Below are 23,423 nucleotides of genomic sequence, written 5' to 3'. Positions count from 1 at the left end.
GCTCCTTCTGGTAGATGGAAGCATCCAGAGATAGTGATACTCCAGTCCATCTGGCCACCAGGAGCTCAAAGACCTGACCCCTGCAATGCCTGACCACCAGCAATGGATGAGACCACTGCCCAAATATTGTTATCAGCACAACTACAAGTACACCTCATGGGGGCCCTCTGTGCACACCTCATCTCATTCAGTCCTAGACGCCAAGTCAGTCGCAGGAAATTCACCAATGCTACAAAACAGGGCTTTTGCCCCAGAGAGCCAGTTGTGAGCATTGCTCAGTGCCCCCACCCCATGTCTCCATGCCTTACTTATCCCCTTTTCTCCTGCAACTGGGTTCCCCTGAGGTGTGTGATGCCAGGTGCTAGCACTGTCCTGTCCTGAGGAGCACTCAGTTGAAGCAGACCCAGCCTTTCTTTTCTTTTTTTTTCTTTTTTTCTTTTTTTTTTATTTTAATCATTGTTCAAGTACAGTTTTCTCCCCCCTACTCCCATTCCAGCCCACCCACCCAACCCTCCCCCCTTCCCCCCCATTACCCCCCACCCCTAGTTTTTGTCCATGTGTCCTCCAAATTTGTTCCTGTAAACCCTACCCATTCCCCCCTGAAATTCCCTCTTCTCTCCGCTCTGGTCACTGTCAGACTATCCCCTATTTCAGTGTCTTTGGTTATATTTTGCTAGTTTTTTTTGTTTTGTTGTTTAGATTCCTGTTAAAGGTGATATCATGTGGTATTTGTCTTTCACTGCCTGGCTTGTTTCACTTAGCATAATGCTTTCCAGCTCCATCCATGCTGTTGCAAAGGGTATGAGCTCCTTCTTTCTTTCTGCTGCATAGAATTCCATTGTGTAAATGTACCATAGTTTTTTGATCCATTCATTTACTGATGGGCATCTAGGTTGCTTCCAGCACCTAGCTATTGTAAATTGTGCTGCTATGAACATCGGGGTGCAAACCGCATCCAACAGTACATTAAGAAGATCATACACCATGACCAAGTGGGATTCATTCCAGGGATGCAAGGATGGTACAATATTCGCAAATCAGTAAATGTAATACATCACATAAACAAAAGCAAAGACAAAAACCACATGATCATATCAATAAATGCAGAAAAAGCATTTGATAAGGTACAGCACCCATTTATGATAAAAACACTCAGTAAAGTGGAAATAGAGGGACCATTCCTCAACATAATAAAGGCCATATATGAGAAACCTACAGCCAACATTATACTCAATGGGCAAAAATTAAAATCTTTTCCACTAAGAACAGGAACAAGACAAGGATGTCCACTTTCACCACTTCTATTCAATATAGTACTGGAAGTTCTAGCCACAACAATCAGACAAGACCCAGCCTTTCTTGTGCTGGTTTCCTGGCCTCTAACTGCAGACACAGCCCCAGGTCTGGGCAATGTTCAGAGGCTCCTGAGGAAACATCCCATCCTGACACAGCAGACCAGACTATGGCCCAGTCCAGACATGGGAATGAGGCTGGTCTAAGCCCTATTCCTGAGCCCTCTCCCAAGGGCAGCAGAACATCCACAGTCACTGTGACAACAACTCACAGCCAGCTCCATGGGCCCTGCAAGCCCAGGCAAACTGTTTTCTTCAGCCACATTCCGTGGGAAATCCTACCTTCATATGTGCACCAAGGCTTGGAGGGCCCTTGCACATGTAGCCTGTTTCCTGAGCTATAAGATGGGGAAGGAAGGAATGAGCACAGGCACGTGCAACAGTGGGCCTGAGACCTGCCACTCCTTAGACACTCGATACATATCTGCTACTCTCTCCTGAAAGACCCCAACTAAGAAAGTCAATTTGCCTTTTTATTGTTCACCTCATAAAATGTAGGACATAGACAAGGACTTTACCTCTGAAACATCAAGCAGGAGTGCTGTTGGCAACTGCACAGAGAGGTCGAGAGCTTGACCCAAGACTGACCAACAGGGCACAAGGTGAGGCCCAAGGTGGGGTGTGGGTGGATGGCAGAGCCTACATGTGGGACCTCTGCACATTCACCAGCTGGAATGGGCCATCTGTCACAGTTCACTTCAGTGGAAACCTCCTCTAGGCATGCCTGAGTCAATGATTCAAAAAACCACCCAGAAAGGGGAGTAAGAGAAATCAATTCCAATTTGTTAGGGCCTTTTGGGTGTGATAAAGCCAACCCCTGTATTTCAACTGGCTTCCTGCTTTCTCCTTACTGGTAAGTGAAAACATTCAATTAAGGTAATTAAATTCACCCAAAGAGCTTGGGCTCAAAACCACACTACAGGCAAGTGGTCAAACCCAGCAGCAAAGCAAACTCCAATAGCTTCCTGTGCAGAGACAGGTCAACCAAGAGGAGAATTGAACCACCTCCTAGAGAGTACCAGAGAGTCCTTTCCAGCTCTATGCCAGCCACCTGGAACCCACACACACACCTCCCCAAGCAAGACAGGCCCTGTACTTAACCAGCCTAATCATCAGTTTCGTTCCTATGGTTGTGAAGATATGAGCTGAGAAAATTGCTGGGCCATGAATAGAAATGAAAGTCCTCCTTTCATCCACCTATCCTCACCTATCCTCAATTCCACTTGAACTCCAGTTTATGAGCCCAAGACACACCCTCATGCACCTTAGCCCATGACCAGAGGGTCAGAGTTTTACCTTGAAGAAGGTGCAGGGTGGTTAAGTGAATTCCAGTCCCAATTCTCTTCTTTGAATGCTGTGTAACACTGAGCAATATTCTGTACCTTTCTTTGCTTATATTTCTCCACCTAAAAATGGTGACAATAAGGCCTAGTCACACCACCTCATAGGGGTCATGAAAATTTAACAAGATAATAGATGCTGAAGTATATCCTGAATAGCAGGGTGATGTGCTAACATAAGTCATCCCTTTATAGAGTACAGTATGCACTCTATAAACAATGAGTTTGCATTTTTAGTTTAAGTATGTGATAATTAATTTTAAAGATAACTTTGACTAATAAAAAGTATATTCAAATATTCCAGGGGACATAGGTCTGCCCAGAAAGTATCCATCCGTACAAATATGAAAAATAAAGATATCTATTGAAGAAAATACAAGAAACATTGCATATAGTACAATGACTCCTCTGTGTCCTTCAAAGTATGCACCCTAGAACCTCACACAGTACTCCCAATCACCATCAGCTGCCCCATCATATTTTCCTGAATCTCATCAATGGTCTGAAATTTCTTCCCTTTCAAAGGTGATTTTAGTTTTTGAAAAAGCCAGAAGTCACAGGGCACCAAGTCTTGGCTGTAGAGGGTCTGAGATACCTGGTAATATGATGTCTTGCTGAAAAATTCTGCATGAGACATGATGCATCAGTGGGTACATTGTTGTGATGAAGCTGCCAATCACCAGAAGCCCATGGCTTCAGCCTTCTTAATCATCCAAATAGTTTCTGTGGAGGAATGTTCAAGCTTAATACAAAATCCAATGCAGATTTGTTGCTCTACTTGCTCAATCATTTTGAATGCAATGGCCACACAGTGAACATGCCCACTCAAGGGCATCTACCACCCCCACAGACTAGCACAGTGAAGTCATTGTTCATGCATGTGCATTCCAGTCCACTCTCCTTGGCTGCTGGGTTACATCCATGTCATGCATACCTTTCTTGTTTTATTAACAATGATGGGACTTTTTCCAGACAGACCTCTTATACTAAAAAAGTTTGTTGACATGGAATATTCTCTTCATGTCTCTGAAGCTCTGTTGCCATCTCAGAAATTAAGCTGAGAGTTCACATCCACATGGATGATTATTGTGCTGAAGCTGGGGCCTCCTAGGGTCACCAATTAGGACTCTGGTTCTGTGGGCCTGTCACACTTCCTCAGTCATGGGGCTTGGATGAGTGGCTGTACATGGAGATCTAGATTGGGGTCCCTAGAGGGAAACATGGACAAGTCTCTTCTCCTTGCCACTTCCTGTCCTCACAGCCTGGGGCAGGCCAACAGAACTGTGGCTGTGTGAACTCTCAAGCCTGGGCCAGCTGCTGGCTGGGAGCCCCAAGGAAGACAAAGACAACATGGGGCAGCAGAGCTTGTAGCCCTCCATTTGCACACTGTGCACTTGTCCCAAACCTCTGTCATCACATCCTTGGGGCCCAAGAAGTGCACTCAGCAAAGGAATCTGAAAACATTGACCAATGACTACCACACACCAGGCAACCTGTCAGTCAAAGATAATCAAGACTGGACACCTCACTTCCAGGAAATCAAAGCCTTCTTGGAAAGATAGATTCACAGCAGACAAAGTGCAGTAATGCAATACAGGTGACTTTTTAAAAAAATCTACAAGGAATAGTAAAACTAAAGAGAAAGTGGTCAGTTGTTTGTGACCAGGGAACAGAGAGAGACATTTCAGGCAGAGGAACTACCACTCCAAGGACCCACCTGGGCATATAGTTTCCTCATCCAGTGTACCATAGGCCTAGAGGGAGGAAGAATGTGGGGAGACATCCAGCTTCACCCTCCTCAAGGTCATGTTGAGGGCCATGCAGAGGCATTTGTAAAGGGGTAGGAGAGGGAGAGAGAGAACATTGTTTCTGTAAAATGCAGTATATTCCAGTCCATGACAGTTCAACAGCATCATGCAATATAACATGGAAAAAGAGCATTATGTGAGGAGACATTGTAGAAGGTAGAATTTAGTAGTGACTATAAAGAAGATATTTCATTGCTCATTGTGAGAAAAAGCTGATTTATGGGGCCGCTCGCTCAGATTTACTTTGTTTGACATATTTTGATTCAAATAGATGACCCTGGCAATGGAGAGAGACAGATGGATCAGATGGAGGAGACAAAGAGAAGGAGAAGGAGAAGTCATAAATTCCTAGAATCCTGAAAGAGAAATGGCTTGTGGGAAGGTCATGGCTTCTATTTTAGATGTGAGTTTGTGGAGCTGTGAGACATAGGTGTGCAGTTCTCCAGTGGGTAGTGTGAGATCTGTCCTGGAGCCCAGACCAGTGGCTTGGCTGCACATGCCATCAGTGTGACTGTTCCCTGTGACCACAGGTGTGGATGAAACTGTCCCTATGGAGACCACAGGTGGGGAAGAGAAGTGGTCCTGGGGCTGAGAGTGGAGGAAATCCAACCATCTAGGAAAGGAATATAAGAGCATGAACATTCAGGTGGGGCAGGGAGAAGACTGTGTATCCCACAGGTCAAGGTAGGAGAGCTTCTCAAGAAGACAGTAGCCAATAGTCATGATTGCAGCTTAGAAGCTAAGTCAGATGAAGAGCAAAGATTACTTGTTAGCAGATCCAGTGGGGTAGGGGGAACTAAAGGTAGAGCAAAATGAGTTAAGGAAATAATAGGAGATAAGGAGGAGTTAGGAAGCATTTAAGAACAAACTATTCTGAAGGCCAAAGATGTGAATAGGAACTTACCATGCCATGGTTCAATATTAATTTTTGTTTCTATGTACAGGTTAGGACAAATTCCAGACCTTTTTTATATAACATGACTCAGCAATATGCAATTTTTGCTAATGTATATCTCTTGAGGGTAACCACACCCTTTTACCTGAGAAGAGCTCTATGAGCCAGATTTTCACCAATTCAGTTGGCTTCCTTCAAATGACCCAAAGCAGTGAACAAGAAGACAGTTCTATGCTTACCTCTGAAAAATGCATGCCAGCAGAAATGACAGTGAGTTCATGAACCCAAGCACAGTAGGTCCCCTAAATGTTCACAAATAAAAGTCACTACATCTTTCTGTACCTGTCTCATCCTCATAATGTTAGACATGGATTAATATCATTCTCATCCCTAAATTATACCTCTGTGGATCTGCAGGAAGTGGAGTCGACTCACTATTCAGTGACACAAACTGGTCACTCTGAATTTTTCAGGTGGCCTGAAGACCCAAGGCCAGAGGTCCTTCTTAGTAGAATTTTTTCTTCTTCCTTACTCCTTCTTTTCTGTGCCTTTTTTGCCCTTTAGAAAAACTCATAATGACGATATCCATTTCAAAGTATCATCACTCATATTTATTTGTCTTCTGTATGAGTGTGTTTGGTACACAGAGGCACATAAGGGACACTTTCTGGATTTAAAGAATTTTTTTTCTATTTGAGAGAAAGAAGCAATCATCAATTTCTAGACATATGATATATATATATATTTACAACATATAATCTACTGAAAAAGTAAACCCAGCTGCCATGGGAACATGAAGGAGAGCCTGGGAGTCAGGGCAGGTCAACTGGATGGTGGTGACACAAAGCAACTTTGTGAGTCTCAAATGAAATGTACTTATGATTGTGAATACTATTATGATTGTGAATACTGTTAATGAACTACTGTGGACTAGAATATTCAGGAACTGCAAGATAAGTGAGGTCTTGTGATCTGCCTTTAAAATGTGTGTAGTGGATTTAATGACTTTATACTTTATTCTCAGAACTCTTAAAATTCTCTTGGGCAGCTTTTTGGTTATTTTAGCTGTCGAAATAGACAAGCCTCCTGCCAACAATAAATTGAACATGGTGCTACTGCTAGACATATGGATTTAAATTCAGCTGCTCTTATTCCCTTTATTGCAAAACCAGAGTTACTAATTCACATGGAAAGAAAAGGGCCTCTGGTCAGATATGACTAGCAAAAACATTTCTCAACTGGGCCAATCATATTAGAAATTTTAAAGGCTTAAAGCAGGTTCTTGGAGATTTCTTGGACCATAGACAAATTAAGAAATATTGGAAGGAATGAAAATTGGCCCCACCTGGCTGGTGGAGCTCAGTGCATTGAACGTGGGCTGCGAACCAAAGGGTCACCAGTTTGATTCCTAATCAGGGCACATGCCTGGGTTGCAGGCCAGGTTCCCAGTGGGGGCCACATGAGAGGCAACCATACATTGATATTTCCCTCCCTCTCCTTCTCTCTACCTTCCCCTCTCTCTAAAAATAAATAAATAAAATCTTTTAAAAAAATTGGCCCCATATTGGTTTTCACTGAAAATGACTATGTTTGGAATTTTGTTGGGTTTAAGTGTTGATTTAAAAAAAAAGAAGGCCAGTGTGTTTCTGATATTTAAAGTCAGTATTTAAGAACATGTTCAGCTTTTGTCTAACATGTCAGTTGGATTTCACTGAAATTATTTTTCCTCTTTTTTTCTAGATGGGCAGTAATGACAGAAAGCATAAGCATGAAAAGAAGTTTTAAAACTACAGGTCCTAAAACCCAGCAAGGTAGGTACCAACAGCCCTTGCTGCTATAACAGGTATAGAACCACCAACTCAAGAGCCAGCATCTGGAAACACCTTTAGTTGTTTATGGGGGGCTGGGGGATGGGAAAGGGATGATGAGACCAACCTAACAACTATCCCAACTGAACCCAGGTAAATCAAATCAGAATTGAAGAAATTATTTGAATAAATTTACAAATAGGGAGGTCTCTCTTTTTCCTGAAGCAGAAGGAATGTGGTGATTTTCCAAGTCTCCAAATATCAGTGAACATCCTTCATTACTGTCTGGAATTGTAGGGTTCTTTGATCACACAAGACAGAAACAGATGCTAGACAAATTAAGCAAAAATTGGTAAATATTCAAAGGAAACTGTAGCCCTTGTAGAGTCAAGATGAAGGTTGAAATTCCAGGTGGGAATAGGGCAAAGAGGGAGCTCTGACACTGCAAAGGATGCCTGAGCATGTTTCTAGCTTTGCTTCACTCAAGGACAAATGAAAGTTTGGCCTAATCTGGGTCTCACATCTGCATTTGGCTCAAGGTAGTCTTGGCTGGCAACTTGACTTTTAACCTCACGAAAACTGAATCCTATATAGAGAGAAATTTCTCCAAAAGGTATAGAGTGTTTTTACTCAGAGAAAAGGGATAGAAGCTGAGTATTCAAAAGAAATAAATATCTGCTAACAGTAGGAGATATTTCATTGGAGAAAGTATTTACTATGTTCTAAGATTCTAAATTTAGATCTCCAACTGTCTTATTTTCATCTGAATGTAGAAGTGTAGAAATCCCAGTATTGCTGACTTCAATGATTTCCCAGGATCAAAACCTCAGCATTCAGAACACCAGAAGACACCTGGAAGGACCTATATTGGTAGGACCACAAGAGGCCTAAAATTTAACTTACATTGTCTGAAGACACTAAGGTTCCCCCACCCCACTGCAATAACACAAATTCCAGAGAGAGATGGCTGTAGCATGGACTCACAGCTCAGCTGTGCTATTGAGGACCAAGGAAAGCTCTTCTGTCCACATTGCCATCTTCAGTCAATTGGCCTTAGTAGTCATTGATCATCCCTCAAGTTGCATAGTGAATGCCTCAGTGTCATGAGTTGAGTTGTATCCCCCCAAAATTTATATGGTAAAGTCCTAATCCCCAGTAGCTCAGAATGTAATCTTTGGAAATAGGGTCAGTGTAAATAGTTAAGATGAGGTCAGTAGGGTGGGCTGTAATCCAATAGGACTTATGTCCTCATTAAGAGGAGAAATTTAAGAGGACCTCATTAAGAGGACATGAGATAAACTCAGAGGAAGATCATGTGAAGAGACACAGGGAGAAGATGGTGCATCTATAAGCCAAGGAGAGAGGTCTGGAGTAAATCCTTCCCTCACAGCCCTCAGAGGGAAGCCCTCCTGCTGATACCTCAATTTGGGACATCCAGACTGCAGAACTGTGAGAGAATACACTTCTGCTATTTTAGCCACTCATTGTGTGGCACTCTGTTACAGAAACCCATGCCAAAAATACACTCAGTTCTGTTTAGGTGCCTGCATCAAAGCGGGAGGAAAAGTGCCAACAGAGAGGGGACAGTAGAAATCACTCCTCTGATCAGAATGCATGGATTTTCCTAGGTATCCCAATACTTCCATCCCTATACCAGAGTTTCACCACAGCCTGGCCACACTGGTTGCACAGGATCCTAAGAACATGAGTGGTTGAGAGAAAATGCGGGAGGGAGTGAAATTAGCCAGCCAGCAAGGTCTGAGGCAGATGCTGTTTCTTTTCAACACAGCCTTCTAAAAAGCAGGCACTGTGCCTTCTAGAGAGCAAGCAGCCCTGACCTTCAAGGCAGGACTAAGGAGTATGTGATAGAGGCTTTCCTAGGGTAGGTCAGTGATTTGTTGTCACCTCATTCTGTTTGCCAGAACTCTGGGTCCTTTTATCTAGCAGCCTCTGCTCATTTCTTTCATTTGTAAAGCAAGTCGGTCGGTCCACAAATCCAATTGGAAACTCATCGGAGTGCTATGGTCGAGTGACAGTAAACAACAAACTCCAAGGACAGCTGACCTGCAAAACTGAAACACAGCACTGCTAGCACAGTAGCACTGAGCCTGTGAGGGCACCTAGTTCACATTCCCAAGTGTGGAGCAAGGACTGAATTGGGACTCCTGCCACGTGGGCCCTGCCTCCCATCCCCTAAAGCCATGACTGTATTATTGCTCTGCCTGTTGCTGATGTGAACAGGCCGCCACCTCAAAGTGCTCCACCTGTCAGCTGAAGACACAGCACCTGCCACATGATTGCTGTCCCAAATGCCCACCACTCAGGCCCACTCTAGGTTCTAAACTTGCTATTTTTGTCTATTTTTATCTACTAATTTACTTATTCCCTGCTCCAAGCCAAGCCTATTCTAGGCATTGAAGGTTGTGGTGGTCAGCATACCAGGACAAAGCAGCATCCTCAGACAGGATCCAAAAAGAAATTAATGTACCACCTCAAACCCATTAAGATGGTTATATCAAAAGACAGAAAATAGTAAGTACTGTCAAGGATTTGGAGAAATTGGAACCTTTGTGCACTCTGGTGGAATGTAAAATGATACAGCTGCTATGGAAAACTATATGATGGTTTCTTCAAAAATTAAAAATAGAATTGCCATATGGCCCAAAAATTCTACATCTGGGTTTGAGCCTGAGAGAATTAAAAACAAGATCTGGAACAGATATTTGGACATCAATATTTATAGCAGCACTATTCACAATAGGCAAAAGGTGGGAGCAACCTAAGGGACCATTGACAGATGGATGGGTAAGCAAAATGCGGTACTTACATACAATGAAATATTATTCAGCCTTAAAAACGAAGGAAATTCTGACAAATGCTACAACATGAATGAACCTTGAGGGCATTATGCACAGTGAAATAAACCAATTGCAAAGAGAAAATACGTTATGATTCCACTCATACGAGATATGTAGAATAGTCAAACTCATACAGGCAGAAAGTAGAATGGTGGTTTCAGGGGCTGGCAGAAAGAGGACAGGGAGTTATTGTTTAATTGGTATAGAGTTTAGTTTTGCAAGCTAAAAAAGAGGTGGATGGTGGTAATTTTTGTACAACAATATGAATAGACTTAAAACTACTGAACTGTACACTTAAAATGGCTAAGATGGTAAATTTTATGTAGTGTATATTTCACTGTGATTTTAAACGTAAAAAGATAGAATGTAATAAAGGGGCTATGACAAAAGTTTAGGCAGAATTAGGGAGATTGCAGGATGTGAAGTCACTCAAAAATAGTTGAGTCATCATCCTGCAGTCCCAGGAGCAAGGGCAAGCAGGCTGCCCTTCTCTCCAGGATCCTACTGGCACCTTCCATTGGCCACATCCAAGAGCAAAGCAGAGAGTGAGGGAGTCCAGGAAAGGTAGGTTCTGGAGGACTGTGCCCTCTTTTGTGGCTGTGGGACAAGGGCAATCCAGGAACACACAGCTTAATGGCTCCTAAGCTCCTGGTTCTTATAGTCAAATGATGGGATAGGCAACAAAGAAGTAAATTTAATTTTAGATTGTGCTCAGTATAATGAAGAAAATAAACCAGCCACTGTGAGCGAGAGAGTGAGGAAGGATACCCCCAAAGAATGCCAGAGAAGATATCTCTGCATAAATGACATACCTGAACTTTAGGCACTATATTAGTCAGGGTCCTCCAAAGAAACAGAAACCATAAAATGTGTACATACACAGTCATGTGCCACTTAATGATGGGGATACATTCTGAGAACTGGGCCCTTAGGCAATTTTGTCATTGTATGAACATCATTAAGTGCACTTACCCAACCCTAGATGGTACAGTCTACTACACACTTAGGCCATATGATATAGCCTATTGCTCCTAGGCTACGAGCCTATACAATATGTCACTATACAAAACAACACAAAATTAAATCAAGCACAAAAGAAAACAATGCAATCAAGAGACTTGATAAACATGGATGTATGAGGTACCTGCTGGTATAACATGGCATACTATTTAACAGCAAACTTTTTTATATGTAGAAAGTACTTCAAAATAACAATAAAAAGTATAGTAACTGTAAACCAGTAACAGCCATTTACTATCATTATCAAGTATTATATACTGTACATAATTATATGTGTTATATTTTCATATGACTAGCAATGCAACAGGTTTGTTTACACCTACATCACCACAAACATGAGTAATACATTGTATTACAACATTATGATGGCTATGACATCACTAAGTGATAGGAATTTTTTGAGCTCCATTTTAATATTGTGGAACCACCATCATACATGCAGTCAGTCATTGGCCAAAATGTCATTAGGGAGAGATTTATTTTAAGGAACTGGTTCATGCAATTGTGGGGTTGGCAAGGCCAATACCTGTAGTGCAGACAATTAGGCTGGGCACACAAAGAGCTGATGTTGCAGCTTCAGTCCAAAAACTGAAGGTAGAATTCTCCCTTTCTCAGGGGTTCTTGGTCTTTTGGACACGATCCACCCACATTGAGGAAGGTAATCTACTTTACACAAAGTCTATTGATTTAAATGTTAATTATGTCTAAAAAATATATCTGTCAAAGCAACATCTAGACTGGCATTTGAGCAAAAATGGGACACCAGGGCCCAGCCAAGCTGACACATGAAATTAACCATCACAAGCACCATTACCCACCTGGACCAGCATGTAATTCTTATATGGAGCCACTAAGTCAGATATCTTGTTCATATCCTGCTCTTCTTGCTTTCACAGAGAGAAAAAATCCCACTCTGCAACTGCATTGGATCAACGGGAAGCTCTAATTTTGTGGGGAAAGGGCTACATTTAACCCCCCCAGAATCATTACCTAGAGGTGCTCATTGACTGAGCAGGGACAGGCTTCCTAGCCATCAGACAATGCAAGGGAACAAGAAGTACATGGATGGGTTCAGTGACTCGTCGAGCATTGGCAGTGTGCTGGATGATGCAGACAGGGAGGTGAGTAGCCTCACGGACCGGGCATTTCGGAGTTTGTGCATCTCAGAAGATACATCTTTCAGTGACTCTGACCTGGCCCTGTCCCCAGATATCAGCCGCCAGGTGTTTGGGAATTTTCACCAGGGAACAGTGAGCCACACCCACAGAAAAAGTGGCATTTGGAGCCAGTTACCATCACAAGGCACAGAGCATGCAGGCTGGGCAGCCACGTTCCAACAGCTACCTAAATATGTACAAGGCGAGGAAAAGTATCCCAAAAGCAGCCCCACACTGACACCAGCCCAGAGAAGGCTGGAGGTGCCCATTTCTGGACTGAGGAACAGCAACAAGCCTATTTCCAAAGTGTCCTCATTAATTAAATCTTTTGACAGGACTGAGAGCCAACAATGTAATAGCAGGCCTCCTACCAACAAGCCTCCAACTATCAAAAATCCCCCCCAATTTGCTCCTCTTCCAGAGAGTGGTGTCAACTTCTGCTTTGATTCTGCCTTTTTGACTGTGAGAAGGGTACCTGCAGAAGTCTCCAGCACCCATCAGAATAGCCACCAGCCCTGTAGAAAGCATGGAGGGCAGGGGTCCCCCAAAAGTCCTGAAATGGCCTGTCAGGGCTCTAGTAGCTTCCTCCCAACACCTGAAAACATAGATAACTCATTGGAGTCCAAGTTCCCCTCTCCACCTCAGAAACCAGTCATGGGAGAACCTGGAAGAAGCAAGGAGTGGACTCGCAAAGGCACTTTCCTTCACAGTGAAAACAGTGCTTTCAAGTCATGGAGCACCCACCAACCAAGGCTGCTGGAGAGAAAGGATCCTACTGAGGCTATCCCTGCAAACAAATCACCCAAACATTATGAGGACACACCCTTGTTAAGAGAGTCCCAGGCCCCTGAGCACAAAGTCTCTCCCTGCCAACTCCATGCTGACTGTGGTCAAGAAAAGAACAGGCTGACAGCAGGAGCTCTCTCTACATCTGAACCCTGGAGATCTAGGGACCCAGGAGTTCAAGCATTCCTTATGGAAGAAAAAGCTTCCAACTCAAAACCTGACCAGGTGAAGTCAACCCAGCCTCCATGGAGAAAACCAAAGACTCTCAAAGGAGGGAAAGAAGGTGCACAAGATGCTTCAGAAGAGAAGCAGAACAACAGGAGAGGCCCAGCCTTGTATACAAAGCACAACCCCCAAGGGCAATTTCCAGAAAATGATGTTCTTGACAATGCTGTGGACCCCAATGACTGTTACAATCCTCCTTTTAACATCAGTAAGCTTCTGACCCCTATCATATCCACCAAACATGTCCTGGATTCATCCAACAGCCCACCAGTGGAGATAATCCCATTACCCCCAGGGCAACAGAATGGATATCAAGAGAAGGAGCCCAGTGAGTGTCCCACTCAGGATAGCTACAAATCCAAAGCCCCTAGCCTGCTGTTCAACCTCAAGGATGTGCGTAAGCGTGTTAAGAGCACATACAGCAGTCCCTCACCTCTCTTAAAAGGCCTCGATGAGAAAACCAGAGACAAGCAAGAACCTGTGATCAATGGCATTCTTCCCAATGGGCTTGAGGAAAGCTCCCCACAGGAGCTTTCTAAGGAGAGACCAGCTGACCCTTCTCTAGTGAACGTCAGTACCCAGAAGGACCCTAAAACTGATCCTGATGGAACCTCTGTAGACAATTATCTAACCCTTAGCTCACCTCCAGCTATCACCAAAGCCCCCTTCTGTGTCGATGGGGAGGCTGCCAACCAGGACAGCTATGAGAAGGATGCCATCAAAGATGATTCAGATTTGGGTGCTGCCAGGTCCAGCTGGTGTCCAGACTCCAGGGAACACTGCCTGTCCCTGAAGCTTTGCAGCAGAGAGCCTGAGGTAGAGAGGCCTGAGGAGCAACTGAAGACTGCCAGCCTAGAGAATGGGTTTTCAAGGTCTGTCTCTCAAGAGACAGAATCTGAGAGAGAGGAAGGACTTCGAAATCCAAATTTCAGCCAGAAATTCTCCCCAGGGCCCCTTTCTCCTGAGGAGGAAGATGTGTTTTACAGTGACAGCCAGTCTGATTTTATTCCAGGCTTGAAAAGTAAGGCCAAATTCAGCACCAGCTCTTCAGATCAGTCCTTTGCCTCATTTGAGGATCAGCAAAAAATGTGGTTTACCGAGAGCCAGTGGGAAGACAGGAGGAATGATATGAGTACAAGTGACAGTCAGAAGGATGAGAAAGAGAAAGTGCTGGGCAAAGATGAGCTACAGTACTGTGCCCTCAGTAATAGGCAAACATGCATGGAGGAGCAGAGCAAGGAAGGTGCATTGCAAGGAGAGGAGGAAAGTGTGTCAGGAGGGAGATCCAGGAAGCTATTGAGGGAGGAAGCTAGTTTCAGAGGCACTTGGATTGGGGGAAGTAAAGATGCAGCCCTCTCATATCCCAAAGACCTTATCCCCTCACCATCTTCCACTTTAAACAAGCACATACTGTTTGCAATCAAAGACAACACCCTCAGGGCTACCCCTGTGATAAAACCTATCATGCTGCCCCTTCTGAGGACCTTGTCCTCAGAGGAACCACTGGGCAGTGGTCACAAAGAAGAGGAATTGTCAAGGCCAGGCTTGGGAGATGATGCTGGTCTTTGTGCCCCCAGGAGCCAGGAAATGTCCAGCACCCTGACACCCACTGTCTGCATGAAGGGCCCACACTTAAAGCGTGTGGCCTACAAGGGCACAGAGGAAAACAGGTGGGTGTCCAGTGTGGCCAGGAAGGAGACAAAGGGAAATGCCTCATCTATTCTACTTGCAGCAGAGGGTGAAGGACTGAAGCCACCCCCAGATACCACATGGAAAGTTGTGGTGATTGATGGCAAGAGCAATTCCACAAACCAGGGGAAGCTGGAGGCTCCAAGGTGCATCCCCATGATCTCTTTGCCTGAAAGTGACTTACAAGACCAGCCACCCCCACAGCAGCTGGGGACCTCTTGGGAAGAACAGACACAAGATTTCAAAGGCCACTTTTTGTCTACACCCAAAGCAGGTCCCCCAGGGAAAAGACTGGCCCCTGGTGAGATGGCAACTTCCCCCAACACCAGCTCTCTAGAGGAGAGCAGCACATACTCCCCTGCCACCAGCAGTGTTTGGGATGATGCTTCCCAGGACCCCAGTGAACTGGGCCTGATGCCAGGGGAGTCTTCCCGTGCCAGCCCCTGGGCCAACCGCAGCTCTGCCAGGGTTGCCCACAGGGAGGACCTGACACATGCTTTCACATGGAAAGTAAGTTCCGACCCTCAGATTGAGCCATCAGCAGAAAACCTCAGGACACTCTCTCCTAGAGGTTCATTGCTAGACTCAGCCACCAGCTCAGCAGTCTTCCTTGAAAAAGCAGAGCCTTCTGCTCACCTAGAAAGAATGGCAACCAAGCCACCAGCAGTCCCACCCAAAACAGAAAAGGCCCTGAGGAGGGCAAAGAAGCTGGCAAGCAAGAGGAGAAAGACTGACCAGCCACAGGAAATGCATGGCAAACCCCAGGAGGAAAAGCCCTGCCTGGAAGATTCAGAGCACAGGCCCTGGTCCCCTGGAGAGAGGCTACTGCCCAGGTTCCCTGTGATCCGTGCCCTGCCCCCTTCTCTGCACCGACACTCAGTGTCCACTTTCTCAGAGCCAGTTGGGAGGCAGCCTGGGGAGCCCCAGTCCTTCATGCCCCTACTTCCTTACCCTGCCAGCCAGAAGGTCCTCCAAGACCCCCAATCCGGAGAGTACTTTGTCTTCGATCTGCCACTTCAGGTGAAAATCAAAACCTTCTATGACCCAGAGACAGGCAAATATATCAAGGTTCCCATCCCATCTTCTGAGGAGGGGTCCCCCGAGTCACCCCTGCCGGATGTGCTTACTACCCCCTACATACTGTACCCCAGAATCCGACCCCTGCCTGCAACTGCCTGGATGCCACTGCGCTGCTCCTCTCAGCTCTCTGCCCCCACCTTCCTTAGGCAGGGTCCTGGTACCTCTGACGCAGACTGCCCTGGGCCCCAGACTACCCACAATGCTGACCCTCAGCCAACCCCTGGGCCTCGTGGCAACCTCACCCAGCGCACTCCAGGCCAGGCTGCCAGTGAGCCTCCCCAGATGCCAGGGGAGGAAGGGGCAGATGCTGTAAGCCTGGGCATCATCTCTACCAATGATCTAGAGGACTTTGCCACAGAAGGAATTTCTTGAGAATTACAGCAGACTAACACCTCCACAATAAACCCAGAAAAGCTTAGTTCCCCCTCCCCCAGAACAATCAATTGCTATGCTCACATACACACACCACATACTTAGCATTTAAGATCCTTAAAGCCTCAAAGGAAGTGAAGATCCTGACAACATGCCACCTCAAGGGCACCCCTACAACTCCCCTCCCTGGAAGGGCACTGCTGGCATGACCTGGACCTTCCAAGCCCCTTCCTGGCCTCCAGATCTGCTCCACTCCTTTTCCCTTCTCTTCCTTTCCTCCCTGTCTTTCTCCTCTGGCCCTGCCATTAAGGTGGATCCATCCTGACTCATCAGGGTTATGCAGCTCCAACACCTGGCCCACTCCTTCTCAAAGGCAGGCTAAGGCCCCCAGAAACACTGCGCTGAACCCTGCAGGTCAAACAGACTACCCAGCACAACCCCTCGGGGTCAGACATGGCACCAAGGATGACTTCACCCTATTACTCTGAGATAACAGCCATTACCAACTCAGCTCAAGTGGAAGTGGCTGAGGACTGACATAAGGCAATATGGCAGAAATGTTATCTGAAAGAATGGGTTTTCTCTACTGAGAAAACTTTCCCCTGAAAGCTGTTTCCTGATAAAGAAAAGGCTACCTTTTAAAAAGTGAAACAAGTTTATAGACGTGATTCTATCACTGGACTTCTGTCTCTTCTGTGGATAGTGATGGGTCTCAGCTGGTGAATAAAGGGTCACATGCCCTCCAGAGCTTCCATCTTGGCCTGCAGGCCATGCAGAATCTTCACATATAAACAGATCAGCAGCTCTGGCATCCCCTGCAGTCCCAGTGACCTTCCTTGACCCTTCCACCCCTGCCCATGCCTTCTTGGGGCCAGGATCTCCACTGCTGCTAGGAGGCAAAGATGAGAAGGACCCAAGACAGCCATTGAGGATAACCTGGTACTTGAGTCAGGCCTTGGTTATGCCAATTTGGTGACCAATAGCTATGTTCTATGCTCAAAGGGAGTTGCATTTGGGAATTTGGAGGAAAGTGTCTGAATCAACTCAAGAGAACAAAGTATAATAACTATCTCTGCACCTCCAAGAGCAGTGCAGGTGTGTGAGGAGAGGCCCACTGTGAGCAACCATTCTGGGAAGGAAGATAGGCCAGTCCTCATGCCTTGTCACTGGGGGCTTCCTCTGAAGCCCCATCATTCTTGTGATTTGGGAGAGATAGGGACAAAAGCGCCTTCTTTTTTGTTTAAAAGGGCAGCTGTGGATGGGACCACACAAACTGTGTTGTCCTTGAGTGGGTTTGGGGCTTTGTTTCAGTTTGGTTTGGTCTTTGGAGAGGGGCTGTTTTGCACAGATGCTGTTTCCAGGCTGGGAAGATGGAGAGGCACCCAGCTCAGCAAGTCCCTGAACCACACAAACACAAGCACTTGAGCATTTTCCAAGTTTGTGATTTGGATTAAGGATTTTATACCTGTTTCTTATCTCAACAAGTGTGGTCACACCTTAATTTCATTGTGAAAATACCACACAAATCCCCTGGCCTGGTGCCATAAGCTCTGTCTACACCTGATGAGTCAGCTAAATGATGAGTCAGAGCACAGGTAGACATGCCATTGCCCGTGAAGCCTGGATCCGACAAGTCACACCCACGCATCAGGGTGCAAATAAAGAGAACAAAGTTGTTATCGCAGCTCCGCCACCAAATCGCCAAGTGTCCTCTTTGCCTGTTTTCATCTTACTTAAATAAGAAAAGTAATATCTCATTTTAAAATTCTCAAGGTCAAAGAAGATAATTTCTTTGACAAAAGAAATATCCCTCAGTTAAAAATAACCATGTCCCCACAAGGCAAAATACACTTTACATAAGGGAAACTTACACTTGAGGAAGCAGTAATCTTCTGTCTTAAGAGCAATGTGAGCAAGGCTATTGATGGAACTGAAAACATAAAGGTAGGCATTTGAAAATCAAGGTCAACTTCTCAATTCTCTTAACCCCTGTGGATGCAAAAGAGGAGAAGGGCATCTGGTGGAATGCAACATCTATTCGTATCAGGAAGTAAGGACACCTGGCTCCCCAATAAGACAGCTAAAAGGAAGGTCTCTCACTTATGGTGAAGTGTTATGTCTCTACATTCCTAAGAAGCAGATAATTTTACCTTCAGGGGACAAAAGTCAGTGGAGACCAACTTATTTGCAAATAATCCTCTCTTCTTTCTCTTACAAGCATTTTCAGAGTCCCTGATCTGTGCCAGGCACTTTACCAGGCACTGAAGATATACCATGATAATAAGACCTGGTCTCTGCACCCAGGGAATTAAAATCTAACAAAGAAGAAAATCCATTACAGTCCCATGTGGTAAGTCATTTAATAGGCTGGTCTAAGAAGCACATAATACAGCCTGGAAGGAAAGGGGGCTTTGTACGGCAGATGGTACCAAAGATGAGTTAGGAAACACAAAGAAGTGAATCAGCTTATGAAGAAACCAGAAGTGCCCCAGCTTTAATCTATGTATCAAAAATTATGACATTTGGTAAATACTAATAGATTGTCTTACCATATCAAAGTGTATCAGTTTAGCTAGATTTTTTAGCATTTCTAATCAGCACAAAAATGAAGCCAGTGTAACCTCTCAGGATAGACCTTTATTGATATGTCCCTTAGCTTCTGAATTAATAGTGCCTAGAAAAATCAGCACTTCTACCATTGTGCTCAATAAGGTAGTGGTGAGAACTGTGAAAATATTGTTTGTGGAAATTGTAGGTCAAAGCCATGCATCTTCTGTTTAGTGTACTAACCCTTTACTATGTTATAACTCTTCCAAATATCTCCTGGAGCGGGGCACGTAAACAGAGTATCCCAGGGTAATGATCAAAGGTACTGGGGCTCTTCAGTGGGAAATGACCAAGAGGTCACCACTGAGCAGGGTGTTTTGAGCCTGGCCTCTGTCCTCACAACAACCCTATGGGAGGTGCTCTCTTTAGCCTCATATTATCCCAAGGTCACACAGTCACTAAGTGAGGGGCCAAGCTAGGAACTCAGGCCTCCCTCACTATTGGATACTCCTAACCCTCAGCCCAGGCTTTTGTAAGTGTGGTTCATGAACCAATGGCCTTCACATTACCAGGGACCTTGTTAGAGAACCAGAATTTCAATCTGCATTTTCACAAGATTCTCCAGTAACTCATCTGCACATTAAACTTTGAGAAGTGCTAGTAGCCTGTTTGGCCTAGAAAGTAAAGGATTTAGGGGAGGTGCATTCATGTCTTTATGTGTCTACAACATTGCCATGGGCAAGAAAAGAGACACACATCTGAGTGGTAGAGTCACACTCACTGTAAGAAAGGCATTTCTAATGACCACAACTGTCTCCACATGGTGATAATGGCCTGGGAAAGCTAAGCTCCCCATCACTGGAAAGGTGCAATAGAAACTGATGACCCTTTTCCTAAGACGTCAAAGGGGCCTAACTACATCTTTTTAGACCTTAGTCTACATGTAGTGCTCTTCTATGCCAATGTCATGGATCCAAAAGTCTAAACAAGGAAGACCCATGAGTGAAACATGAGTAACACATTTGCTTATAAAAGAGGAGCTCTGGGAAAATCTGAATTGTATTCATGTCAAAAGCATTTTGGCCCAGATCACACCATGATATTAGACACCATTGTCTTGTGTGGACCTTCCACACTATTCACATATAAAGTACAAGGTGAGCAGGGAAAGCTGCAGACCACATCACCAGAGCCTGTTACCACCTGCTTACATGTCTTCAGTAGCACCCCAGCAGAGCCATCTAAGCAGAGTTTCTCCCTGTCATGAGGACTCTGGGTGGGTCCAGGATGAGACCTGAACCTGGTGGTGGTTCTCTCCCTCACATCTCCTGACAAGATGCCCAAGCTTACCTGGGTTTTACAAATGCCTGGGCACTTGTTAACAAGACAGTCCATGCCCTGCTTCTAATTCACCTCATCAGACCTTCCAAATGTGGGGAAAGAGCAGCCAAAGATAGGAAAGCTCCCCAGAGACTCTGATCACCCAGATTCATAAACACCATCCATAGCAACTTGCCTGCACATGGGCCCAACTCACATGGCAATACACTGCCCACACCCAGAGTTCTGCCCAGTAGAGGAAGAGCACATCTGGGTTTGCCTGTGGACAGGGAGAAGGCAGAAGAGTCACCTTCTTCAGGTGGAAAGTTGTGAATGAGAAAAAGCACAGACAGGCTTGAGGACTGCCCAGCAAGTCCGCCAGCCTTGCTCAGTATCAGGCCCAGGCACAGCCTGAAGCTCTCAAAGGAGGCCATGGACTGATATTTCTCACATGGAGGAGGACGGACACTGTGCAGAATAAGGCTCCCTTCTCACGTGGTAAAGCTAGTGCTCCAACTACGCAAGTAAGTGTTGAAGGACTAAAGAGCTACACCCGCCACCATCTCCAACTAGAGCCAACCTTTCTGTGTTCATTGTTTGTCCAAATGAAGCTTAGTTTTTAAAATATTTTTACTGTTCCAGCATCGTTTTCAAGCCCTAGATCATTCTATCACACTGACACCATTTTTCCAGGTCCTTCCATGTCATTGGTCTACCTCCTGGGTCCCAGCCCTGACTCCTATCTCTCATTTTCATCCTTTCAGAGCTCATAGGCAGGCGCTCCTTGCTCTCCTTTGAGCAGTCTCATGCCCCTCATATTAATGTCTCTCAGATGACATAGATGGTGTATTCTACATCAGTCTATATTTTCCTCTGAATATAGAAAATTTTAGGCTGATGTGCTCTTTTTTAATTTTTACAAACACTAGATTACTTGATCAGTCATTCAATATTCTTATACTTTCACCAGCCCATTCTTCCCTACTGATCAAAACTGAAAGTGTCAGCAAGCCAAGTAAAGAATCAAGCAAATGGTCTGCTAGCAAAGACTCACAACAAATGTTGCCATAATTAGAGGCCCTGTCTCTGCCCTTCCTTGCACTGGTAGTCTGTTGTATACCTGTGTTAGGAGTATACCCAAAGGCCTTCCATCTAACTAGGTGATCCAATGAATGCACCTCCCCAGCTGTCTTGATCTACAAGTTTACTATATCTCCACTGCCACATGTGCTGATCTCCCAGAAGGTAGATACCTTATGATGGAAACCTTTTGACCAATGTTCAACATGACTAGTCATTAGGGAAATACAAATAAAAACCACAAAGAGGTATCACCTTATAGCCATTAGGATGGCCACTATTAAAAACCTAGAAAACAAGTGTGGGCAAGTATGTGGAGAAATTTTAATCCTTGTATATTGCTGGTGGGAATGCAAAATGGTGGAGCTGCTGTAGAAGACAGTGTGATGGTTCCTTAAAATGTTAAACATAGAATTACCATTAGATCCAGAAATTCCACTCAGTTAGATAGACAAAAGAACTGAAAGCAGAAACTCAAACAGATCTTTGTACACTCATGTTCATAGTGGCACTATTCACAATAGCCAAATAAAAAGTGGAAGCAAATCAACTAACAGTCAACAGAAGAGTGGATAAACAAAGTATATCTGTTTACATAAAATGGAATATTGTTCAGTCTTAAAAAGGAAGGAAATTCTAACATATGCTACAGCATGGATGATCCTTGAGGACATTATGCTTAGTGCGATAAGCCAGTCACAAAAGGACAAATACTGCATGATTCCACTTTTATGAGATACGAGTAATCAAAGTCATAGAGAAAAAAAATAGAATGGTGATTGACAGGGGCTGTGGGAAGGGTGTATCAGGAGTTGATGTTTAGTGGGTACAGAGTTTCAATTGGGGAAGATCGAAAAAGTCTAGAGATGGATGATGGTGAACATACTTAATGTATACTTAAAAATGGTTAGAATGGTGTATTTTATGATGTGTATTTTTGCCACAATTTTTAAAACAGACCCCCCCCCCCCCAAAAAAAAAGCCTCTTGAGCAGCACAAACATCCCATTCACCCAGAGACTCCAGCACAGCTTTGGTGTTTAAAGGAAACAGTGCCTCTGTGGGGAGGAGCAGACTGGGCTCTACCTTCTCCTGTAGACAAGGACACAGGGGACAGCATAAGTCAGGATTTGGGATCGTGGGCCACATGGGCCTGCTCAGATCCACTTCTCACAATGGCAGGGAAACTATGCCTGATCCCACAGATAAAAATGGAGGAAGAGGAAACTCTAGGGTTGTACCCAAACTAGGTTGTCTCCTTCCTGTCTCCCATGCTTAGTTGCCACCCCTTAGTGGCCCAAGCCACAGTCCCTGGCACCAACACCACTGCTCACAATCCTTTACCCCAATTCAGTCAGACCCCAAACCTATCAATTCAACCTACAGGAGTCTATCAATGCGTCATTCACCTGCACACCATCTTCATCCCTCACCCCAACTGCTGCCCTCTCATTGTCTCTACTTTTACTATGACCCCTTTCCAAACCACACCTCCCTGAAGGTAACCCAAGACTCAGAATAATGCTCCACTTTGACCCAGAATGTTCTAGACTATCCTGCTCACTTTTTCAAAGAGTCATGCTTCAGAGGAGAGCATGCATGGCTGCCACATGCTGGGTCCTTAGTCCTCAATGGTCTCATCACCTTCCTATTCCTATAGCTCCCTCGGACTTCAGCTATACTGAGTGTCTTTGTCTTGACCTAAGGGACTAGTCTCAGCCTTTTGCACAGGAGATAGGGGGAACTGTCCCCTCTTCCACTGGTTTGTGCCCAACAGAATGGACTCAGTGCACATTTCTGAGGCCAGGTCAGAAAACACCATGTCACTTCCACCAGCTCCTGAAATGCACTCCCTTCAAGTCCCCAACTGCCACAGCACAGTCCACATAACCTGGGTCACTCTGCTGTAAAGAAGCCAACACTGGCCCATGTGGAGATGGCCTGGAAAAGACCTGAGAAAATATAGAAAGAGATCTCAGCCCTACTGTTCCAGCTCCTGCCTGAACGAAAACCACCTCACCAGTTACTCCCAGATTCCTGACCCACAAAACTGTAAGAGGCAATAAATGATTGTGTTAAGGCACTAA

General features: G+C 44.9%; 1 protein-coding gene across 1 annotated transcript in view; it reads left to right on the top strand.

Moving 5' to 3' along the window:
• C5H10orf71 (chromosome 5 C10orf71 homolog) overlaps positions 1 to 21,625 on the top strand; it is a 31,603-nt gene extending 9,978 nt beyond the window's left edge. Inside the window, exons 2-3 of the mRNA XM_036026698.1 lie at positions 7,136 to 7,206; positions 11,978 to 21,625. Coding sequence (XP_035882591.1) covers positions 12,122 to 16,390 — 4,269 coding nt within the window. The 5' untranslated portion in view covers positions 7,136 to 7,206; positions 11,978 to 12,121 and the 3' untranslated portion in view covers positions 16,391 to 21,625. The remainder of the gene's footprint in view (positions 1 to 7,135; positions 7,207 to 11,977) is intronic.
• The last annotated feature ends 1,798 nt before the right edge of the window (positions 21,626 to 23,423 follow it).

This window comes from Phyllostomus discolor, chromosome 5 (genome assembly GCF_004126475.2).
Source record: "Phyllostomus discolor isolate MPI-MPIP mPhyDis1 chromosome 5, mPhyDis1.pri.v3, whole genome shotgun sequence".
In the NCBI taxonomy this organism is placed as follows: Eukaryota; Metazoa; Chordata; class Mammalia; order Chiroptera; family Phyllostomidae; genus Phyllostomus; species Phyllostomus discolor.
The sequence above is the reverse complement of the archived record's forward strand: the minus strand, read 5'-3'. Positions and strand labels throughout refer to the sequence as shown.